The 25,417-nt window shown below is 38.2% G+C and overlaps 1 protein-coding gene across 8 annotated transcripts in view; it reads left to right on the forward strand.

Moving 5' to 3' along the window:
• The window catches only part of ACBD6 (acyl-CoA binding domain containing 6), a 231,393-nt gene that overhangs the window by 162,092 nt on the left and 43,884 nt on the right, over window positions 1-25,417 (forward strand). For 2 of the 8 annotated variants that reach the window (XM_027086148.1, XM_027086150.1), the window contains one exon: window positions 8,395-12,535. The exons of 5 other annotated variants lie outside the window; for them this stretch is intronic. In XM_027086148.1, coding sequence (XP_026941949.1) covers window positions 8,395-8,421 — 27 coding nt within the window. In that variant the 3' untranslated portion in view covers window positions 8,422-12,535. Of the gene's footprint in view, window positions 1-8,394; window positions 12,536-25,417 lie in introns of those variants that run through there. One more of the 8 variants, XM_027086151.1, reaches the window with a different exon arrangement.

A 25,417-nucleotide genomic window follows, 5' to 3' on the forward strand; every position in this document is an offset into this window, starting at 1 on the left:
CTCTCTCTCTCTCTCTCTCTCTCTCTCTCTCTCTCTCTCTCTCTCTCCTCCTTCTGGGACCCCTATAATGTGAATGTTGTTGCGTTTAATGTTGTCCCAGAGGTCTTTGGGACAGTCCTCATTTCTTTTCATTCTTTTTCCTTTATTCTGTTACATGGCAGTGATTTCCACCATTCTGTCTTCCAGCTCACTTATCCATTCTTCTGCCTCACTTATTCTGCTATTGATTCCTTCTAGTGTGTTTTTCATTTCAGTTATTGTATTGTTCATCTCTGTATGTTCTTTAGTTCTTCTAGGTTTTTGTTAAACATTTCTTGTATCTTATCGATCTGTGCCTCCATTCTTTTTCCAGGATCTTGGATCATCTTTATTACCATTCCTCTGAATTCTTTTGGGGTAGACTGCCTATCTCCACTTCACTTAGTTGTTCTTCTGGGGGTTTATCTTGTTCCTTCATCTGGGACATACTCCTCTTCTGTCTCATTTTGTCTAACTTTCTGTGATTGCAGTTTTTGTTCTGCAGGTTGCAGGGTTGTTGTTCTTCTTGCTTCTGCTGTCTGCCCCCTGGTGGATGAGGCTGTCTGAGAGACTTGTGCAGGCCTCCTGGTAGGAGGGAATGGGTCTTGTCCCTCTGGTGGGCAGGGCTGTGTCAGGGGGTGTGTTTAGAGGGCAACTGTGTACTCACTCAGGAAGACTTTAAGTAGCCTGTCTGCTGATGGGTGGGGCTGTGTTCCCGCCCTGTTGTTTGGCCTGAGGCAACCCAGCACTGGAGCCTACAGGCTGCTGGGTGGGGCCAGGTCTTGGTGAGAAATTGGTGGCCCCCAGGAGGGCTCATACCAATGAGTAGTCCCAGAACTATTGCCGCCAATGTCTTTGTCCCCACAGTGAGCCACAGCCATCCTCCGCCTCCACAGGAGACCCTCCAATACCAGCAGTTAAGTCTGGCCCAGGCTCTTACGAGGCTGCTGCTTTTTTCCCTGGTTCCTGGTGCACACAAAACATTGTATGCACTCTCCAAGAGTGGAATTTCTGTTTCCCCCAGTCCTGTGTAATTCCTGCGATCAAACCCCACTGACCTTCAAAGCCAAATTCTGTGGGGGCTCCTCATCCCATTGCCAGACCCCCAGGCTGAGGAGCCTGACGTGGACTCAGAACTTTCACTCCTGTGGGAGAACTTCTGTGGTATAGTTATTTTCTAGTTTGTGGGTCACCCACCCAGTGGGTATGGGATTTGATTTTATTGTGATTGTGTCCCTCTTACTGTCTCGTTGTGGCTTCTTCTTTGGATAATAGGGTATCTTTTTTGGTAGGTTTTGGTAGGTTCCAGCATTTTGTTTTTGTCAGTGGTTTTTCAGCACTGTGATTTTGGTGTTTTTGCAAGAGGTGAGCTCATGTCCTTCTACTCTGCCACTCTGCCATCTTGTCCCTGCCTCTATAAAATATACCTCCCTGTGCTCAGTGTTGCTGAGACTAAAATATTCTTCTAAATGTCACATTATAAGGATGAATTAAAGGTGAGGGAGTTACACAAAGTAACAAAATGCTCCCAAATGAGTCAACAGAATAAGGTCTGGAACTGGTGAGCTTGCCATTTTGATGATCAAACTGATACACTCCGAGAGTGGTTAATAATGCCTGAAAGATGGGAATAAGAATTCAGGGAAAAAAAGTGACTCTTTAAAGAAAAGGTGATCCTTCTGTAAAATAAGTGCTATAGAATATTTATGGACTAATTCATATGCACAGGTATAGAGATCGATTATGCACAAATATTATCTGTAGAAAATGTGGCAGTTATTGTGGACAGTAGGTGAACAATGAGACTGCAACGTAGTGTTTCTTAGAAAAGCCAACATAACACCACCACTGTAGTAACGAATATCTATAAAAACCAGAGCAAAATACTATTATATATGTAGCCGACTATAGTTAATATAAAACTTAGACTTTTATATTTCATAAAGGGTGTTGATAAATTTGAAGAATCTAGAGAAACAGTTCAAAAAATCAGTAGTTTGGAAATGGAATGTTTTAGGACAGTCTCATGGTCACAAACGGGCATGGGTCATATACAGCCCAAAGATTTATTTTTGTTTAGCACCTATAGTGTTACAACACAGTTTATTTATAATTAACTGTCAGTTGATTTCACATAAAATACAGATATTAGGATTCTCTTGAAAAATCTGAAAATATGGTAATCCTCCACAAATTCCCATAGGACAACAATCAGGTAGAGCTGAGTAGCTACTGCCCTCTGTTGACAGCCCTTGAGCTCTCCAGTTCCCATCACCCCACTATTGCTTCCCTGACCCAATTAATAACCTCACTCTTCTGTTTACTGCCTGAGGACATATAAGGGGTCTATAACCTTATGTTTAGAAAGACTAGGTTTGGAGTCAGGTTACATAGATTCCAGTTTCTATTCTGCTACTAATTGTGTGACCTTGAATAAAGCATAATTGTAAAATCTTAAAGGTAGAAGGGAATTTAAAGACCATCTGGTTCAACTTCCAGCCTAATGCAGGAATTCTCTCTGCTAAAGTTTTGAAAGGTGGTTAAGCCAGCTAGCCTCGGTTTGAGCATTTCTGTTTACTTCACAAAGTAAAAGCCTGTTCCATTTTAGAAAGTTCTAGCTATTAGAAACTTCTACACCTTGAGTCTGAGTTGGCCTACATGCAGTACTAAAACTGTACATTGTATAAAATACTTTCTCATAGTACTGAACAAAGCAGAACTATAGTAACTTAATAGATGTGATATGAAAGACAAGGTATCTACCTTCACACTTCCTTTTATTCAAAAGTATAGTTTGTGTGTGAAATGTACTAGGCCATCAAATGGGTGAATGATTTTATAGCAAAGCATGATACAGATGTAAATACCATTATAATATTAGTTAGATTGTAGCCAGACCAGTTATAGAGTTTCATTGTAGACTTAGTAACCAGTTTTTATGTTATCATTGGAAATATTTGCCATTTCTGTAAAAAAAAAAAAAAAAAAAGAGGAAAGAAGACTTAAAGATATCTTGTTTGTATAATGGCATTTGTCAGTGTGTTCATACTTTTTAATTTTCCAGGACTTGCAGACTTAATCCCATGAGCTCACTTCTAATATCAGTAAAGGGTATGAGCTGTCTATGTGGTTCAAGCTGCCACTTGAGGGTTTCTCCTTCCTGTGGAGCTTTCTAATGGAATTCAAGGTTCTCTCTAAGGGTGAGCATTATGAAGCCTTCCCAGGCTGCTTGAGAGGAGGAAGTGCACCATAGGTTCAAGGACACAGGCAAAGTTTAATGTGCACAAACATGCTTCTGCTTCTGCTTACTCTGATTGGCAAGGTTAACTCTGAGAGGCTGCAGCTTTTAAAAGTGATTTGATTAAACCCACCACTTTATTCCTTTCAGTTTTCCCCCTCCCCTTCAAGCACCAAACCACCACCTCCTTTGTCTTTGCAGTCTTTGCTTTACCAATTACCTTTTCTCTCTTTTTTCGTGATTTTGTGTCAAATTTTGACATTTTGTGAAATAGAATAATGATTTCAAAAGTAAGGTAACTTGCATCATTGAAAGTTTTGCCATTTCCACACTTATGTTTTCTACACTTATGTTTTATAAAACTCCAAATCCCTTACCTTCATTTGACTTACCTTATGATGTAAGGAAAGGTAGAATTATCACTTACATTAGCAATTTGCTTAGATTTACCACAGCCTTTTATCAAGAATTGGCTTGTATACAATGAATTCCTTTCACAGAAGTGTTTTAAAAAATAATCTTTTAATTACAAAAACTCCAACCATGTGCAAACTTAGGGAGAATAATATACCACCAAACTTCTGTGTACTCATCATCCAGTTTCAGCAATTACCAATTCATGGCCAGTCTTTTTAATCTATACTTCTACCCTACAATAGTGGTCTTTAACCTTTTTAGGAAGAATATAAGGAGAGCTATGAACACCAAAGAGAAAGGATATGGATGTAGAATTTTCGCAAACAGTTTTAATACGTTCATATACTTGCTGAAGCCCTTCCATGGATGTCCTAGGAATCTAAGAATCCAGAATAAGAATTCCTGCATTCCAGCAAAAAGGACACTGAATTTTCTCAGCTTTTCTGTTCACGTGAATGTAAGGATTGGGGATTAGCAAAGGTCCTCCTATGAAAGCAACAGTAAAGTTAAGCCAATGACAGGGTTTTTTAATGATTAAATATTCGTTAGAGAATTTCATAATATACTCCCTTACTGCCATTTTCAGCTTCTTTTCCCTTTGGTTGCTTGTTAGTTTCTCTTCTAATTGATGGTTCTTTTACAAAAGTTGACAGACTTGGGAGACATTCAGTGACTCAACTCTCAAGGCCTAACAACTTTAGAATTTCATCCAGAGCTTCTGAGTTATTGCTAACAGCTAAAAAAAAAAAAAAAAAAAAAAATTAAACTATCTCTCACTATATATCCAGGATAGAATAAATAATAATGAAATGCATTGAGTTGTTAAGAACTTAATAAAGCTGAAGTTTCCATTAAAGAGGATACTAGCTTTTAAGTACAAATTTTAATTAATAAAGCATATTTATCAGAACTGTAGGGATGGCTGATTGGACATGACAAAAGGGTAATCTTTCTTTTTCTCAACCTGCTTCACATCCTTCTTTTGTCAGCTGGTAGGTACTTCGCTAAGCCTCCCTCTGAAATAGCTGTGGTCATAGGGTAGACTCAAAACACGAGCAGTTAGTAAAGCATGCGGGATTCCCCTGTAGAACTATTTTGTTTTTGAACCCCATACCATCTGATCCTGATGTGAGCGAAAAGTATTTTTTAAAAGCAGGTAATAATAATATATTATCTTTTCTCTTCGGCATGGTTTCTCCTCTTTTTCTTCTTTGTGTGGGGAGCTGGGGGACAGAGTAAGGTGTATGATACTCATTTGAGTATGGTTAAAAATATTTCTATTAAAGTGATGATTCAGAAAGGAACCACCCTTATTTATAGATAGCCCCCACCCCTTTTTTTTTTTAAATCCTCCATTCTGGCATTCCCTCTATATTATGGTTGGGAGTACTTTTAATATTTTATTTAAGAGGGAAAGAATCAACAACAACAAAAAAAAATCCCATAATGTTTAACGGTTATATCCATTCAACAAATACACCAAAATAAATATATGATCATAGAAGGCAGATATTCATATATTTCATATATATATTTCTATAGATGTGTGCAATCCATATAACATAGATCAACTTGTTTTTATTAATTGATGTTTCTGCAGTATTTTGAAAGTTGTATAATGTGGGGTTTTACCCCATTACAGGTTGGGAATACACAGTCTTCACTCTGCAGTACCTCCTTCTTTTGAGAGAAGGTTGAATGCCTAATCCCTGTGCTCTCCTTGGGCTTTGTTCAAGGCCAAATTTGTCAAGAAATTTTTCAGGAAGCTCAATACGAAAATATCACATATAAAAAGATTAACCATCACTTTCAATACATTTTAAAATATTTTCTTTTTTATAAGTGTCCTAAAAATTTGTTTCAGATATTTTACAGATTCCATCATGGTTCATTTTTTTTGTTATTTGGACTGAAGTTGAGCTCTCTACTGTTTGAGTGCCCTAACCTCTCTCAATAGAGAGATGTCTAAGCACCTGTTTAAAAAAAAATAAAGATGCCTGTTGCCTGTAACAAAAACTATCCCCACCTACAATTTATTAAACCTTGACATACTGCATTACTTAAGAATTCTCAGAGAAAATTAAAACCCTTTTGACTGGGTTCTGCCATGCAGGGAAATTTTTAGTGACATTTAAAAGGTTTCTCTTGTGTTCCTCTAATGGGATAAGTAAAAAAGGCTTGTTTTAGCCCAGCAAATGGGGGGACAATCCAATTTCCTTGATTCCATCAAGACACTTTTAAAGCATTAGCCTGTGCAGTAAAAAAAATTCAACTGACCCCCTTTGCCTGATGGCTTTGAAAAGTGTCCTGATGTGTAGGTATTTGCCCAACACAGCATACTTGGTTATTGCTCTTCCAACACATCCGTTGATGGAAAAATCTTATGTGAAGCTCCAATAAATGTCAGTTTATGTTATAGAACTATAAAAACAGTGCACCAGACTATAATGGTCTTTCTGATGGGCAGCCTTTCCCTGGAAGATGAAAAGAAGTCCTGCCAAGTATGTTTAAATTTAAAAATTAAGGAAAAGATAAATTGTTTAAATAATTTAGTAAACTTTTTGTTACATTCAGTTTGTTCACTGCTGTTGATATTTACTTCTATTTGTCCAAAAGATGGTGCTCATTTACAGAGAATATACTAGCATAGGGCAGTGGTCCTCCAATGTTGACTAGCATAAGAATCATCAGGGCTTGTTAAAACAAGTTTCTGGGCCCAACCCCCAGAGTTTCTGGTTCCATAGGTCTGGGGTGGAGCCTAATTTGCATTTTTCACAAGTTTCCAGGTGGAACTGATACTGCTCCTCTGAGGCCCACACTTGGAGAACCACTGGCCTAGGGGATCTGAAAGGATACTCACCTCTGGATCAGTGGTTCAAAATTTGAATCAAATCACTTAGCCTGAAAGTCATTAACATCTGAGAGCGCTCTGATGTGTGAAAAATGTGTTGATGGGCATCAATAAAGTCTTGAGTGGAGAGGCGTGTATTTGACATTTGGCTTTCTCTTTGGCAGTCTTTAAAACCCATTCCAAAGGGAAGGAAAACATAAAGACGATGGAGCTTTCGTTTTAGAGACAGTGCAGGAGAGAAAAGTATGGGAGCTCTATGTTACTGAAAAAAATAGAAACTGAACATAAGTTTTCTATGACCCATTGCCTAATAGTAGAATGAAGCTGTTGTTTATGGTATCCTGATATTTAAATTTTTCTTTTTAATGAGAACTTCTGCCCTTTAACTATGTAAAAACTCAAAGCACCTTCTTACTAGTTTTTAAAAAAGTAAACTACATTTGATATTCTGATTCTTTGAAACTTGATTTTTGTGTAAGAAATAATGGTAATTGTGTTATCCAGAATATTTCACTCTAGCTATATCAGCAGTATTTCCTCTGAAATACTTAGAATTGATCTAATAGCCTACTTTTACTCAAGAGTCTAGAGAGTTAGACACTATTTATTCATTTGTCCTTAAAATGTACCTGTGAAGTAAATAGGAGACCAAAAACAGTCACCTTTTGACGAGAAGAAATTATAATAGCAGAGAGATTTGTTGGTGTCTGAAAATCATAGAGGCAAAACTGGAAAGAAAGAAACTTAGGAACCTTAGATAGACCCTTTTAAAGAAGGTAGTGCAGCACTCAGTCTCATTTTCTTCTGGTGGAAGAATACGTATGCTAATCCGTACATGTATATCTGTTCTTACAGTGTCTAAATGCTTTATAGTGATTCGTAATGTTCTTCTGTTTCACACTTTTATTTTCTTCTATCTGTCCAAGTAAATTCCATTCAAACAAATCTTTTTTCATAAAATATTTATATCTTATTTTATAACACTGTATTTTTTAAAAGACTTCTACATAACATTGATTCATGTAATCTGCGAAGCTATTTGTCTATTATTTTTTAATGGTTTCCTTTTAAAGTTATGGAAATACCATATAATATAGAGGAGGCCCCCCCAAAATCTATCTGATTTGTTTTATTCATTGCATTGTCACCTTTTAAAAATATTTGTTGGGGCTTCCCTGGTGGTGCAGTGGTTGAGAGTCCGCCTGCCGATGCAGGGGACCCGGGTTCGTGCCCCGGTCCGGGAGGATCCCGCATGTCCGCGGAGCGGCTGGGCCCGTGAGCCATGGCCGCTGGGGCTGTGCGTCCCGAGCCTGTGCTCCGCAACGAGAGAGGCCACAACAGTGAGAGGCCCACGTACCGCAAAAAAAAATATATATGTTTGTTGAATTTGTGGCTAGCTTTGAAGCAAAACAAATGCTACTTTTTTTGTTTGTTTTTCCGGTACGCAGGCCTCTCACTGATGTGGCCTCTCTCGTTGCGGAGCACAGGCTCGGGACGCACAGCCCCAGCGGCCATGGCTCACGGGCCCAGCCGCTCCGCGGACATGCGGGATCCTCCCGGACCGGGGCACGAACCCGGGTCCCTTGCATCGGCAGGCGGACTCTCAACCACTGCACCACCAGGGAAGCCACCAAATGCTCCTGTTTTAAAGAGTTATCAGTTGCTTTGGGAGTAAGGGTACTATCTGCATTACTTAAAACTCAGTTTGAAAATAATTAAAGGTGACTGAAATTTCCATGGGTTAAATGAATGGAATCAGGTAATCAGCACTTTTCCGGAGCCCTCCTGCATTTCCCTAGAGTCCTGAGCCTACATTTTGTGATTCCCTTCCAGCACCAACCTTCTTTTTTGTTTTGGTTTTCCTCCTCAGCTAAGGATAGGTAATCAAGTCAAATGATAATGATCCACATGGTAGCAGGTATATTCTGCTGACCTTTCCCTGTGGTGCAGTGAGTACTGAAGATGGAGTCCAGAGAAGACTGCACAGAGGAGGTCAGTGCAGAAGTGGGAGCAGTTAATCTCTCTCCTGCTCTGATATCCGACAGCTGGTCTCACATGGGCCTGGTGCCAGCAGTGCCTTTACAGGCTTTGTGGCAGAGATTATTTAAAGGAGATTAATCCCTCTAAACCCCTTATATTTTAATTATTTCTGTATGTATTTATAAAACCTGCAGTCTGCTTGTTTCAGGGCACAGTTGTCCAAGCCCTTGTCTTTAACCTGGTTTCCACAATCAGACAAGTCTATCTCTGTTACCACAAAGGATACACCATTGATTTGATTTTCCTTGTTACTGAAATTGTTTGGGGTTTTTTTATTCATTTGTTTTTTGGTTGGTTTTGGTTTTTGGTTTCTGTTTGATATTAACATTACTGTTTGAGAGAATAACTAAAGTTAATATGACTTATTTTAGAATATCTGCTAAAATGCTGTTTTTGTATTACATGATAGGAATCTAAAGTTGTAGACTGTAGGATGTGAAAACCTCTCGGTATTATTAAAAAACAATAGATCTTTCAGGGTATTATATTTTAAAGATTGATTAGTGGACATGCCTACCACGGTTTCCAGCATTGTCAGCTAACTTTATGCCTGACCAGGGCATCCAGAACAAAGATTTCTGCCTTTCCAATTTATGTTATTGAGGACTATCAAAATTTCCTTCGAATTTGAGTCCACACAGTATGAAAGAACAAAAATCCTTCATTAAAAAAAAAAAATAGCTATGAACTATTCTTTGTGGCATTGGAGCATCACGTCTCTAGCCACCATGGAAGTGCTTCTGTCTTTAACATGCAAGGAAGCATTTCTGCCTCTTCATGCACTCTATTGCACCTTCTTTCCAATAGCTAGGAAAGGAATTCTTTGGGAATCATCCTCCTGAAGGTCTTCCGCCTTCTAAGGAACCTCTAATAGGGCCTGTCTTGATTTAGAATGTGTTCATGGTATTTGTATCTTCTAACTACTTGTTTTAGAAAGAAAACATGTCCGAATTAAGTACATACATAGATACATAAATAAGATCTGTGGGAGTAGCATAAAGATCTTTTACGCTCTACATATTTTGTGAATGCATTTTAATTGGTGTTAGTTGAGCTTTTTCCTTGGTCTTTCCAAAAAATGAATTCTCTTTCCTGTAACTGTTATTTTTCAATAATAGGTATTATGGAAGCATATATTACCATAAAGAATCAGATTGTAATGTAATAGTATAATACCGAATAATATAAACAATCTATTTTGTATAATATGTTCTCATATTTGAACTGATCTAAACTTCCTATATGTACAATGTTAATTTTTAAAACCATAAAAATATGCCAAATTCTATTAAAAGCTAGGGAAATCCTTAGTTAGAAATTCTTATCTGACTTGAAGACAATTAGAATATGCTTCAAAGTTTCAGGTAGAAGAATGGCATGCTTAGGACAGTGCTTGCAAAAGGGATAGGAGACCAGATAAATTATTAGGGAGGCTCTTGTAGGAATTAGTGGATTAGAAGGTTAGGACCTGGTTAAGGTCCATTACTGTAGAGAAAGAAAGAATCAGATACAGTACAGAAGGAGAATTCAATCAACTTCACTTGATGAAGGACAGTATAAGAGGTAAAGAAAAGGGATAGGTTGAATATGACTCCAAAGCCATAGGCAAAAAAGTTTTCTGGTTTTGATGTGGCTAACTTTAGGGGGCTATCCTGAAATTCATTTAAAATGTCCTAAAGAAAAAGAGAAGCCAAGAGAGAACATTTGTACACACAGAGATGTTTTTCCAAAAGAATAACAGATTCTAAGAGAAGGCTGAATATTTTAAAATCTCAGATACTGAAAAATCTCCATATAAATATGAAGATATACAGAGAAACCCGTAAAACCCCAGTAGTGTTTAAGAGCATAAGCTTTGAAGCCAGAGACTTAAGTTCTGGCTCTGCACCTTATAAATCCTGTGACCTCAGACAAAGTTACTTAACCTACCTAAGCTTCAGTTTCTTCATTTGTGAAATGAGATAACTTAATACCTACTTTATGAGGTTGTTGCGTGGATTACGTAAGAGAACACATAAATTGCTTAGTGCAGTAAACAGATTTGCTACTACCATCATTGTTTTTACTCACAACTGACTAAAATCAGTCTTTCTTGCTATATTGGCAGGCTATAGGCAGAAAGGTATACAAAATGAACTATCATTAAAGTTGCCCACAATACTGCATCTTTGTCTGTTTTGCTACTCATACAAGGCATGTATATGTTTATTATAGAATTCTAATTCATAGATGACTTGAAGTCTTTTGTTCTTATTTTTAAATCAATACCAGAAGTAATACCTTTTTATTTGACTCTTAGTTGTACAGCCATACACAAAAGTTATTAAATTACAGTTGGGAGGTAGAGGGTAGAGTAGGGGAATAAACTAAAGCGAACATTTATTGAGACTCTTAATACAATCATTCATTCCCCTTAATAAAATCAGTCACTTATGCCAGAAAAACAGCTCAGAATAGTTTTATCTTTGAATATGTGGATTTTGCTACCTCTCTTCCCATAGGCTGTGTCCTTTTTTATTGGGTCCCGAGAAAACAGCTTATGTAATATTTCTTTTGGATACCCAGGAAAGAATTTAGGCAGCAGGACTAATGTGGACAGTAAAAACTGAAGTAAAAATCTTTCCATGTTTTTAAAGATTTAAAAAATTATTCTAAAAGAGGATGAAAGTGTGTGGATGGTGATAAAAAGCCACCATTTGATTATATTTATCGGCAAATAGTTCTGAAGAAACTACAGTATGAAAAACTGAAATTGTAGCTTCAGGGGAAATAGAGGGTTAAATCTCTGAGCTGTAGAAGCAGATTGTGTTTTCCTTTTGTGATCTGGGCTGACAAGACATCAGTATTCTATTCATCTGTTGGGAATTAGGCTGTTAATCCAATCAATGACTCTTGAGTGAGCTGTGGCCTACCTCCCCCACTGGGGAACAATCGGATCAAACTGCAGATTGTTTAAGAGCACAGTGCTGTCCTCATGTCAGGTGGAATTCTCAAACGCTCCCTGGTGAATTGGGGATAGGGAAAGCTGCCTTGGCCCATTTATCCTCCTTCTTAAATAACCAGGTGTCTGCTTCATCCATAGGAAAGCATTAGGCAATAGTGACAACAGGAGTGCAATAGAAATCCATTAACTTTAGCTCACAAAAGTGTGGGTGAAAGGAAGCAATGCTTCCAAACACCCCACAAAACAGCTTATATAAAAGTTTATTCATATTTTTTCCCTACTCCTCAAACCCTAAATCATTTTTTCTGTGGGCTTTTTTTTTGGTTGTTGCTAACAATTCTATATCAGTGAATTTTGTTAACCACCATGAGCTCTTTCTGTGTATTTATACTGCCCTGCCTATATTTTTATAAGTCATCAGGGTAGAAGTAAATTTTAATATAGATTATGGGAACACTAATTAAATAAAATTTTAATTTTAAAATATCTTTCTCTGAGGAATGCTAATTAAATAAAATTTTAATTTTAAAATATCATAGTCTGAGCATACATAATTTTGACATCTTTTGCAGCCTAGCAAAATTTAATTTCTAATTACTGATTTAATAGTCCATTAAGTACATTTGGAAATTATTATTGAACTGATTAGATAGATGTTCAGGGTTGCTGTTACCTTCTATGAAATGCTATCTCAATTTTTCCTTTTAAACAGTAAGGTGAAATGAGCTATCATAAAGCAAAATATCCAGAATACAAAGAGGAATTCTCAAAGAAGGTACTTACAACCCCAATCTTAGTGAAAACAGGCTTAAAGGATAATTTTATGGCTTTCTATCTACATTACGTAGGAGTGTTCCAAAAAGAATTTCCTAAATTTGCCAATTTTATCCATTCGTCCTGCGTATATAGCACACACCTTTTATACCCAGGACTCTTCTTAAGCATTGGAACTGGGCTTCCCTGGTGGCGCAGTGGTTAAGAATCCGCCTGCCAATGCAGGGGACACGGGTTCGAGCCCTGGTCCGGGAGGATCCCGCATGCCGCGGAGCAGCTCAGCCCGTGCACCACAACTACTGAGCCTGCGTGCCACAACTACTGAAGCCCACACGTCTAGAGCCCATGCTCCGCAACGGGAGAGGCCACCGCAATGAGAAGCCCACGCACCTCAACAAGGAGTAGCCCCCGCTCACCGCAACTACAGAAGGCCCATGCACAGCAACGAAGACCCAATGCAGCCAAAAATAAATGAATAAAATAAATAAATTTATAAAACTAAAAAAAAAACAGCATTGGAATTACCACCACCATGAACAAGACAGACAAGGTCCACACTCTTTGGGAGCATACGTTCTAGTGAGGGCAACATACCAAAAACAATAAATAAGACGCTATCAGATAAGCACTAAGAAATAAGTGAAGTAGGTTGGTTACTTTGAACAGAGTGATCAAGTAAGACTCTACTGAGGAAGTAATAGTTAAACAGAGACTTCAATGGAGAGAAGGTGCTGTAAGTCATGCCCCAAATCCCTGAAACAGGAATGAGCTTGACATACCAAGAGCAGACTACTTATATGTATGCTGTTCCCCAGACCAGAGGGTTTCAGGCCTGGCAAAGCGTCTGAATTTCCTTAGGAACTCTGTAAGTATAAAGATATCTGAGCCTCTAGCTCTAGAAATATAAAGATATCTGAGCCTCTAGCTCTGGTTCGGCAGGGCTGGATAGGACGAAACCTGTGCATCCAGTGCCATGAACAGTACGGAAAACCTACTCCAGCCAGTGTAGATCGTTTCCTCCCTTGAATACATCACATTCTTACCTACTTCCATCTGTGCCTTTGCACATGTTTTTCCTTTGCCGGTAATGTTCACCCTTATCCTCTCACACATACATACATCCTCACCCTTTCAAATACCATGTGCTCTTCAAGGCCGTGTCTCAATAGGAAGCACAGAGCACTATTTTTGAAGTATTCTTACCAAAAAAAGTTGAACCCAAATTTAATAAAACCTATTAAATACATGTGATAATGATGTAATGACATCAAAAGAAAGTAAACTGGCAAATCTGGACTATGGGACATTCTGCTGAACGACTGGACCCTTTCTATAATAAGTCAGTGACATTTTTTAAAAAGTGGGACAATAAGAAACTCATTAAATAAAAAGAACAATTAGGAGCCAGAATGTAATCAGGTGCCGTAGTATGAGATATTCTGAAAGTACTTTGGAAGAGGTAATGGGGAAGAAAATGGAGAAATTAGTATGAACCACAGTAGTCAGAGACATCTTCAAGAGGGAATTGTGGCCTATCATGAACTGTAAAAGCTAGGTGCTATTTGATGGCCACTGAGGTGGGAATAGGGTTAGGTAGCAGAAACAGCTCAATCTAGATATGTGTTTTTCATGAAGAATAATTGGATAAAGTGGATCCAGAGCATGGATGCTTCGATTAAGGAATCTGTACTACTCTGTGTGTGCATGCATGTGTGTGTGTTTTTAAAAAGAGTAACATAGGGTTTCCCTGGTGGCGCAGTGGTTGAGAGTCCGCCTGCCGATGCAGGGGACGTGGGTTCGTGCCCCAGTCCAGGAGGGTCCCACATAATACTGCGGAGCAGCTGGGCCCGTGAGCCATGGCCGCTGAGCCTGCGTGTCCGGGGCCTGTGCTCCGCAACGGGAGGGGCCGCAACAGTGAGAGGCCTGCGTACCGCAAAAAAAAAAAAAAAAAAGGAGTAACATAATGGATTTTTTTAGAATGATTAATCTAGTGATGGTGTACTACTACTAGGGAGAAAGGCAACAGGGAAGAATAGCAGTGAAGAAACCATTCTGTTCATTCAGATATGAATTGATAAAGGATTTATATTTGAGTAACAACAGCAGAAGTTACTAATTTCCCAGATACCAAAAGGAAAGTGCCTATTTCATAGCACCCTCCGTGGATGTGGAACTATTTTGTGGACCTAGCAGACTGTGAAAATTTTCATTGTGACACCAGTCAGAATGGCCATCATTTAAAAGTCTACAAATAAAATGCTGGAGAGGGTGTGAAGAAAAGGGAACTCTCCTACGCTGTTGGTGGGAATGTAAATTGGTGCGGCCGCTGTGGAAAACAGTATGGAGGTTCCTCAGAAAACTAAAATAGAATTACCATATGACCCAGCAATCCCACTCCTGGGCATATATCTGGACAAAACTAATTCAAAAAGACATATACACCTCTATGTTCATAGGAGCACTGTTCATAGTAGCCAAGACATGGAAACAACCTAAATGTCCATCAACAGAGGAATAGATAAAGAAGATATGGTACATATATACAATGGAATACTACTCAGCCATAAAAAAGAATGAAATGATGCTATTTGCAGCAACATGGATGCAACTAGAGATTATCATACTAAGTGAACTAAGAAAGACAAATCATATGAAATCACTTACATGTGGAATCTAAAATATGACACAAATGAACCTATCTACGAAGCAGAAACAGATTCACAGAGAACAGACTTATGGTTGCCAAGGGGTTGGTGAGGGAGGGATGCACTAGGAGTTTGGGGTTAGTAGATGCAAACTATTACATATGGAATGGATGGACAAAAGGTCCTACTGTATAGCACAGGGAACTATATTCAATGTCCTGGGATAAACCATAATGGAAAAGAATATGAAAAAGAAAAAATATATATGTATAATTGAGTCACTTTCTTGTACAGCAGAAATTAATACAACATTGTAAATCAACTACACTTCAATTAAAAAACTCTTTTTTCATTGTGAAAGTGAAAAGTGAATGAGTAGGAAAGGAAAGAATCACTTCTTGGATTTCTCCACTGTACGTCTGATTATTTACCATAGGAGGGATTTAGAATCGAGCAGACTGAAGTATATTGAGCTTTAACTGTATAGTATTATAGAAACAGTAATGCAGTAAGCAAAACACCCTTCAGAAGAGAAAATAGTTTGGCTCTGTTCCCTCATGTACCTAAAAATATATAGACTAAGCTACAGCTTCTCAAAATATGCATACTTGAAAAAGTACAGCAATCAACCAACGAGAAGTAAAAATAAATGTGTGGTCCTGAAGAGTAAGATTATGCACTCTCTGAATGTGATAATGTCAGTTTTGAGATTATCTGGTTAATAAGAATTACACAAGCACGCTAGATATGAGACTGTAATTTAGGCTACCTTTTGTCTTTAACAAAAAGAAAAATTTTAACTGCATTTCTTCTGTGCATTGTATTTATTTGTGTTGACTCCCCTTGCTCCTTTTCAGTAGCATAGTACAGTTGAGAAAACATGTATTTTGATGCTGGGCCTTGGGCAAGTTATATATATAATCTCTCTGAGCCTCATTTTACCCAGCTTGGAAATGGGAATAATAATGTTTATGTTAAGGGTTGTTGTGAGGATTTAAAAAAAATGATGTTCATAAAGCTTCCAGCACACAATAGGTATTCAGCCAATGTTTGTTCCTTTTTCTCTCCTTATTCTAATAAATCCTCAACTGTGTAGCACACTTTGCAAAGTTAAACATTCTAGATTAGTGTGGGTTTCAAATAGCTGAACAGTTACATTCTGCTTTTTATTTTTTAACTTTTTCTGTAAATTTTTTTTTCTAAAATATATTCTATACTTCATTGCCTCCTTCTTAAATCATTGGCTGTACCACAGGTATTTATAGATGGTGAAGCATAGAGCCAAAGCTTCTCTTTCCCTCTTGAGATTGCTAAAATCTACTGGCTGGCATGCAGCCCAGCCCTCTTTACGGCTGGCTATTCTCTGTAGTCTAAAATGTCTGCAACTTGCCACCTCTGTCACAGCTTCTGATTTCTGCTGGCTGCTACTACTGCTGCCCCCATTCTTTCTTCTAATTACCATTAGGCTCTGCTGGCCCTCCTACCGTTTCTGCTCTCTAGTCCTTGCTTTCCTTCACTTTTCACTTTCCGTGTTTCTTCTGCCTCCTGTTGCATCTCATATTTCATAGACAAAGACTGGCCTTTCGTTGCTTTGTCAACCCAGCTAGAAGCATCCTTCTATACAGGAGCCAACTGGTCACAACTTTTTAAATATGATTCTTATCAGCATCTTTCCCCTGTACGGTGGGCCCTATTCCAGGTACTTGAGAATGCCAAAAACCAAGCCCCTAGATTAGTGAGGTGTAACTATATTTGATTTTCCTGCAAGTAGTTTATTTTTGTCTCATTTAACTTTTATTTTATGCCAAGTTTTGTGCTAGACAGAAGGGATGAAGGAACTCTAGGGGTCTGTAAAGTTAAACTATGCTATAGCTCTTACCTTCAAAAGATCAGGAGGACACAAGCATATTCATAAATAATATAAGGTAAAAGATGAAGGGGGATGAGGGAAAGTTTTAAGTAAGGATTGTGAAGCCTCAACGTTCTACTTCAAGTTATAAAGAAGAGTGGCGGCTTGTGAACGCAGTCTCAGAGTAGTGGGTGATAGCTTAGAGTTCGCAAGCGTCAGAACAGGGGAACAGGTCAGAGGGAGGGGAGCTTTCATGATTCCCTACCGTTTTAAAGATAGTGGTAAAGAATCACTTAGGTAAAGAGTCACGTGGGTACACTTTTTCTTATTTGAGAGTCTGTGTCTTTAAATTCCCTGTATTACTTTGTCATTCATTTGTGTTCCTTATGAATTTTTATTTGGAAACAAAGGATATGTAGGTATAGTGTAGGGGGTGTACATTTCTATGCTTTTATAGTTTGATTTTTAAGCATGGTTGGATTTTTCTACATTTTAACTTTATTATATGATTTTATTTTTAATTCAGCTGAGTATTTTTACTTTACCCTAATGTATAATCCCTTATAATGATTTCAGATGTATGACCAATGTTAATTTATTTGAATTGTTTTTGCTGTTTATAACAACTCTATATTTATTAAATTTGAACATTTCCTTTAAGCTAAAGTGGAAAGGAAAAGCATAAATAACCATGACAAACAACCCTCTTCTGGTGTGGTCATTTGAAATGAAACAACCAAAAAATTTAATTAACTTAAATTTAGAAAAATCAGCTGATATAAGTTGTAAACCAGATGAGTAAAAGCTTTCACTTACTCATTCTTGACATTCAATTCCATTTATTCTTTGTAATATACTTTAAAACAGAATGTTTATAAAGACTAAGGTTTGGGTTCCTATATCCTATTTTGAGGTTACCAAGAAAAAACAGTTTGGAGTCATATTCATGCTTTAATACAAACTCCACTTTAACACACAAAGAGGAATAACAGAGAGAAAGATTTTGCACATACAAGATGATGTGTATTATTAAAACATCATAATCATAATACTAAGAGTATTGTAATATAGTAGTCGATTTAAAATAATTATTAATAATGCTTAAAACCCGAACAGGCTTTATTTAAGTGAGTCATAATCATCAAGTTTATTGATCAAACATTTCTTGAGTGCTTATTATGTGCCAGGCATAGAAAAGATGAATAAAAGAAGAATTTACATTTGGGTCCCTAAAGACTACAGTTTGGTTAGAGAGTAATTTTAAATAATCATCTTTTCTTTGTTTTACCCACATACCTATTCTTTAGACATGTCAAGGTACTTGGACATATAAACAATTCAGAGTTGAGGAAAATTTTTTATGTCTTTCTAAAGCCTGATCCTTTTCTCTGGTACTCTTGGAAGACAGAAAAGTTAATAGGATTAGAAGACAACCTGGTTGTCCTCCTGTCTTTCTGTTCCCCACTTGCCAATCAGTTCTGTGATTGCAGTCAAGGTTCTCGTGTTCATGCTCCTGCTCTAATTGATTTCTAGGTGGACACTCTCTAAGTTGAAAGATCCAAAATCTCAATATTTCACATTAAACACAAGAACACTTCAGCCCACAACATCTGAACTCAAAAGCCCCAAATTAGGCATGGTGATCTGAGGAGCATAGCAAACAAGAAATGGATGGGGGTGGGGGGAGGTACAGGCAGGCAGGTAACCCTATCATGCTTGTAACTGTAAATAGATATTTATAACTGATCATAGTTTTAATCGGTTTGATCAGTATTTATTGGCAATAGCCAAGTAATAATCACTGAAAAATGTTTGTAAATGTATAGATGGTATTCAGATTCAGAGAGAGTACAAATGAGCAGTAACTTTTTCTTATTTTAAAGTGATATCAGTGTATTTTAGAAATTTTTACAAAATACAAATAATAAGTATAAAGAAAAAGGTTTCAGTCGCCCATAGTCTTACCCTTGAGATAACCGTTGTTATCACTTTGGATGCTTTCCTTATCTTTTTTCTATGGGTAGATAATACATTTTAAAAACAAAAATGGGATCATACTGTACATAGTTTTATATCCTACTTTATTTACTTATCATGAATATCTTCTCATATGCATATCAGACATTCTTCTTCAGCACAATTTCTAGGATGGCTGCCTAGTATTCCATCCTACAAGTATATTATACTGTAGCCATTCCACTGTTTAGATGTTTAGGTTGTTCTCTTTTGCAGTATATAAGCTAGATTGTCAACTCCATGAAGGCAAAGACTATAACTGGTTTATTTATCACTATGTCCCTGATATATAGTAGGCTTTCAGAAAATAGGTGTTTAAATTAATTCTTCTACTCTTCCATGTCTGTACCTATGCAGCTACACATGACAGGAGAAAAATACATAACCATGCTCACTTCAGGCTTAGAACCACTAATCTCATGTGGGCCTTCAGTGCTGCCCAAGCAGTGACACTACATTTCCCTCCTCCATTATATCTTCCCTCTGTTAGATGACTCTTTCATACGTTCTCTTCTCTCCTCAAAATTCAAACACCTCCTTCCTCATCCTCTGCTGATGACCTTCCTTCCCATTTAACTGAAGTGAAACAAGAGTCATTAAAAAAGAACTTCCACAAGTTCTACCATCTTATCTATCTACCTGCCTGCATCTGTACTTACATAGCCCACTTTCCCTCCTATGAGTATGTGTGAACTATCTGTGCTTCTAAGGCCAGCCCCTCTGCAAATGTACTAGGTGCCATCCTACCGAAAGACCTTACTGCATGTATCCTTTTTCACGTTATCAGTTTTCCGTCTTCTGTATAGGTTCCCTCAGATATAAATAGGCTGCTATCTCTCCACCCCACTTAACTGTCAGACTGCTGCCCCATTTCACTCCTCTTTACAGCAAAATTCCGTGAAAGAGTTGTTTATACTAATTCCTCCTTCCCCATTATTTCTTGAATCCTCGTGAATTAGGTGTTCACTTGTGTCATTCTTTCTGTTCTTATCAGAAGGTCAGTAACTTCTATTTTGCTAAATCTAGTGACCACTTTTCAGTCCTTACCATACCTGACCTATCAGCAGCATTTGGTACAACTGATTACTTTTTCTTTCAATACTTTATTCTCTTGTGTTCTAGGACACTGATTTTCTGACTGCCTTACTGGCCTTCTTGGTCCCTTTTGCTCATTCTTCATCAGTAGTTCTTTCTCAGTCCCTTTTGCTTGCTCCTTTTCTTGTCCTCCTGTCTTGAAATGCCCCAGAGTTCAATCGTCCGATCTCTTCTTTTTTCTATACTCAACCCTTTGGTGATTTCTTCCAGTCTCTGGGCTTTAAATATCTGCCTTCGGATCTCAAGTTTATACCTCCAGCCCATACCTCTCTTCTGAACTTCAGATGCATATATCTAACTGCCTGCTTGACCTCTCTCTTATATCTGTCTGATAGAGATCCCTAACTATTATTATGTCCAAAACCAAACTCCTGATGCATATATCTAACTGCCTGCTTATATGCATATATAAGCAGGCAGTTAGATATATGCATATATATCTAACTGATGCATATATCTAACTGCCTGCTTGACCTCTCTCTTATATCTGTCTGATAGAGATCCCTAACTATTATTATGTCCAAAACCAAACTCCTGACCTTACCTACAAAACCTGCTTCTCCCCAAGTCTTTTTCATCTTAGTAAATGGCAATTATATCCTTGTTGCTCAAGCCACATTCTTGGTGGAATCCTTAACCTCTTCTGTTTTTCTTACATGAATATCTAATCTATTAGCAAATTCTATTACTTCTACCTTCATAATATGTCCAGAATCTAACTACTTCTCACCTTATCTTCTGCTAGCACTTTGGCCCAAGTCCCCACCGTATCTTATCTGGATGGTTGAAATAAGCTACCCTTCAGTCTGTTCTCAGCCTGGCAGCCAGAGTGATCCTCTTAACACATAAATGAAGTCAAGTTACTCCTCTGCTCAAAACCCTCTGGCAACCTCCCATTGAATTCAGAATAAAAGCCAAAATCCTTACAATGGCTTACAAGGCCCTATGCCATCTGACCCTCAGACCTCTCATACCTCATCTTCTGTGACCAGTCTAACTTGCTCACTTGGCCCCAGCCATACACTTGCCTCTTTTTGGTTCCTGAAACATGCCAGGCACATAACCATCTCAGGGCCTGGGTACTTGCTCATCTTGCTTCCTCTGTTGCTTTTCCCCCAAATATTCATACAGCTTGTTCTCCCGCCTCCTTCAGGTTTTTCACTCTCAAGTAGTCTTTCCAATAAGGCCTACACTGACTACCTTATTTTAAGTTGAAACTCATTCTACCCTGCCTCCAGCATTCCTCATTCTTTTCTGCTTTGTTTTTCTCTGTAGCATTTATCATCATCTAACATATTATGTATTTGACTTACTTAATTTATTTTCTATATCCCCCTCCTCCAAAACTAGGGTAGAGATTTTTGTCTATTTTTATTTATTGCACTTAGAACAGTGCCTGGCACACAGTAGGTACTCAGGAAATAACTGTTAATGAGTGAATGTAAGGAGTGAACATCCTTGGCAGATAAATATTTGTACAAATCCATAATTCATTTATTCATTCACTCAGTAAAATGTTTGAGTGCTTCCTGCATATCGGACTCTATGCAAGGTGCTAGGAGTATAACAGTCAAAAAATCACACATGGGGGCTTCCCTGGTGGCGCAGTGGTTAAGAATCCACCTGCCAATGCAGGGGACATGGGTTCAAGCCCTGGTCCAGGAAGATCCCACATGCCTCGGAGCAACTGAGCCCGTGTGCCACAGCTAGTGAGCCTGTGCTCTAGAGCCCACAAGCCACAACTACTGAGCCTGCGTGCTGCAACTACTGAAGCCCGCGTGCCTAGAGCCCTTGCTCTGCAACAAGAGAAGCCACCACAATGAGAAGCCCATGCACCGCAACGTCTAAGAGTAGCCCCTGCTTGCCGCAACTAGAGAAAGCCCGCGCACAGCAACGAGGACCCAAAGCAGCCAAAAATAAGTAAATCTAAAAATATAAATTAAAAAAAAAAAAGTCACACATGGTTCCTAACCTTATGGAGCGCATAATCAAATGAAAAATAAATACATCCTTTAACTATAAATTGTAATAAATGCTAGTGAAGAAACAATGAGGGGATTGAACTAAAGAGTAACAATAGGAGGTGACCTCTTTGAAGCAAATAGTCCAAGAGGACTTTCTCTACATAGATGACAGGCTGGGACTTGAAGGATGAAGTAGGAGCCAGCATGTGAAGAGCATGAAGATCAACATTTTATGAGCTCAGATTAGAAAGTTAGGTGGGGCTAAATGTTGCAGGGTTCCCTAGCCCGGTGGTTCTCAAAGTAGGGACTGGGAGCCCCTGGGGGTCTTTGTGATATTTTCAGGAAGTCCATAAAGTCATTACTATTTCATAATAATTTTAAGACATTATCATGTACTCTTTTTCACACATTCTCTCATGAGCATTCAGTGGCATTTTCCAGAGGCCACATGACAGGTATCACAACAGATTGAATGCAGAACTAGAAGCGAATATCCAGTTATTTTCTGTTTAGCCAGACTTTAAAGAGATTTGCAAAAATGTAAAGTAATGCCACTCTTCTATGCTTTCTTACCTTTTGGAAAATATATTTATTTTCATTTTTGAAATTAAGTTACTTAGAGTAACATGTAATGAATGGTCTTTAAAATTTCTCAACTTTAATTTCTAATATGGTAAGTACTGATAGATTTAAACTACATAAACAAAAACTCTTTGAGGTCCTCAGTAATTTTGAAGACTTATTGTAAAGGGGTCCTGAGACTAAAAAGGTGAAGAACTGTTGTCCTAGGCCATAGCAAGCATTTGGGACTTTATTCTTAGAGCAATAGGAAGTCATTGAAGGGCATTAAACCAAAGTAATGACATGATCTAATTTAACTTTTGAAAAGGCTACTCTCACTGCTGTCTGAAGAATAGATTGTAGTAGGCTGACAGTAGGAGAGGGGAGGAGGGGGACAAATATGAAGTCACTGCATCAGTCCAGGTAAGAAATGATGGAGGTTTGTACTGAGGGGGTGTATGCGTTTCCTAGAACTGGCATAACAAAGTGCCACAAACTGGGTGGCCTAAAACAACAGAAATGTATTGTCAGTACAGTCACTCTCCCTCTGAAACCTATAGGGGAGAATCCTTCCTTGCCGCTTGGAGCTTCTAGTATTTGCTGACAATTCTTGGCACTCCTTGGCTTATGGATGCATCACTCTAATCTATTTCCAAATAAGGTCATATTCTGAGGTGCTGGGAGTTAGGATTTCAACATGTCTTTGGGGGGAACACAGTTCATAACAGGTGGTAGCAATGGGGATGAAGAGAAGTGAAGACATGTATGTATTTTAGACGTAGAACCAATAGGATTGCTTATGGAATAGATGCAGACAATGAAACAGAGAAATCAAGGATGGAACTCACATTTCTGAGTTGAGAAGCTAGATAAATAGTAGAGCCAAATGACATGAACACTTGGGGATGGGACCACGTTCCCTGGGGGATAGATTCCCAGAAGTGAAATTGCCAGGCCCCCATTTTCTTAAGTATCTTCATGCATTTATTCTTCTAGATAAGTTAGCTTTATTAATATTGTTTAATATTATTTAGGTTTATTCTATCAGATCCTCCTGATTTAAACAATCAAATGTAGTAAAATATAATATTGTAGACCAATTCAAAGAACTTAGGCAATAAGAAAGTAAAAATAGTAAGAGAGAACATTTGCCATGGAAGAACTTCTCATAATCAAAGTGGTAAAGTCCAGTGAGATATCAAAGTATTTCAAATTAAACTTCTAGATAGGAAATCTGGCTATATGAGTTTAATAACCATGTTATGAGATTAATTACAACTTCCCCTGCTGGATGAAAAGCTGGCTTTAGGTAAAAATGTCTTAAGTTCCCTGGTAACATGATGAGGTTAAGGATGTCACTTATATTACTAAGCAACATTACTTAAGATAAAAATGACCTCCTGATTGGTAAGTTGTATCTGGAATGGAAGGAACTGCAAAGGAATGATAAATTCCTGACGGTGACACTGCACTTTGGACTGTCCTGAGTTTCTTATAATTGGGATATCCATTGTGTGACCCTAGAAGCTACTGTTACAAGATACAATGGCTCCTATAAAGCAGCAGGTTCTCCAAACCAAGATGGACCCACATCTAACAATATGGATCTCCTCACCCCTGAGCTATATCTCCTAGAGAGAAGATAGCACGTGGATGGCTGGACAAGCTGTCACATGAATTACTGCAAGAACTCCAGTCTGACACTGCCCTGATGGCAAGTTCTGAATGGTTTCTGTCTGAAATCGTTCTGAGTAAACTGATGCCAAGTGTGTTCAGTAGTAGTCTTATGAGTCTGAATGATTACATGAACCTAAGAAGACCACCTTGTGGGCATAGCACATACATTATCCATCCTTTAGTTTCAGCTGCTCACTTATACTGTGCCTACTTTACTCCAATTCCTCTCTCTCTCCAGCAATTTTAATAACATGTTGAATTCAATGAAGTCATCTTAGCTTCAGTTCCTAAAACAAACTTGTTCTTTTTTTTTTAATATTTATTTGTCCACACTGTGTCTTAGTTGTGGCACACAGGATCTTCGTTGCCACGTGCAGGATCTTTAGTTGCTGCATGTGGAATCTTTGAGTTGTCGCATGCAGGATCTAGTTCCTTGACCAGGGATCGAACCCAGGCCCCCTGCATTGGGAGCATGGAGTCTTAACCTCTGGGCCACCAGGGAAATCCCGGCAAACTTGTTCTTGAGAACATTTGTGTAGATGTGAATCTGCTTTGTTGCCTTAGAAGGAGTGAGTAATCAGTAAGTGCTGCCTTTGGTTGTTTTCCTTTCAGTTATTTTCTTATTGTGTTTCCCTGTTTTGTGGTGGATTAGATGGGTGTCCAGAGACAGAAAGAGAGCAGGTGAGACAGTGACATATAACTTAACCAGAGCCTTATTACTCAGCCTCCTCAAGTCTCTAGAAAGTGATCAAACTCTGCACAGTGGGAGCCCCTTCTGGTGGAGAAGCAAGAATGCCAAGTGTGCAGCGGAACAGCTCCAGGTTGCTCCCCTTCTCAGGCAAAGCAGTACCACCTTCATATTTGCCTCAATTATTTGTCACTCCAGATACCAATGAACAAAAGGTTCTGTAGTGTAAAAAATATACATACATTGAAAATCACTGATGGAGAATATAGCCCAAAACCAAGATAAAATACACAGATCTGTGATAAAATACAGCAGATCATGTTGTGAGACCATCACAGATCATGGCTCAGAGACTTCCTAATTTTAGACACAACTTGAGAAACCCTCAGCAGAAGTAGAAAATATCAGGAGTCTAGGTGCACTGACAGTAATAAAGGATATTGGATAATCTGATGACTAAGGAAAAGCTTTAAATAAGTAAATAAAACTCAGTAATAAGCAAAAGTAGTCTGGGGCCATTTAGTGGAAGACCAAAGAGCTTTATATACCTTGATGCCCTGTGAAGGCATCATTCGTAGAGTAGCATGTACAATAAATGTTTTTGTTCACTCATATGCCCAGACATTTACTTGGTGCAAGA

This window comes from Aethalodelphis obliquidens, unplaced genomic scaffold (genome assembly GCF_003676395.1).
Source record: "Aethalodelphis obliquidens isolate GAN/ISIS:26980383/991018 unplaced genomic scaffold, ASM367639v1 scaffold55, whole genome shotgun sequence".
Taxonomy (NCBI): Eukaryota; Metazoa; Chordata; class Mammalia; order Artiodactyla; family Delphinidae; genus Aethalodelphis; species Aethalodelphis obliquidens.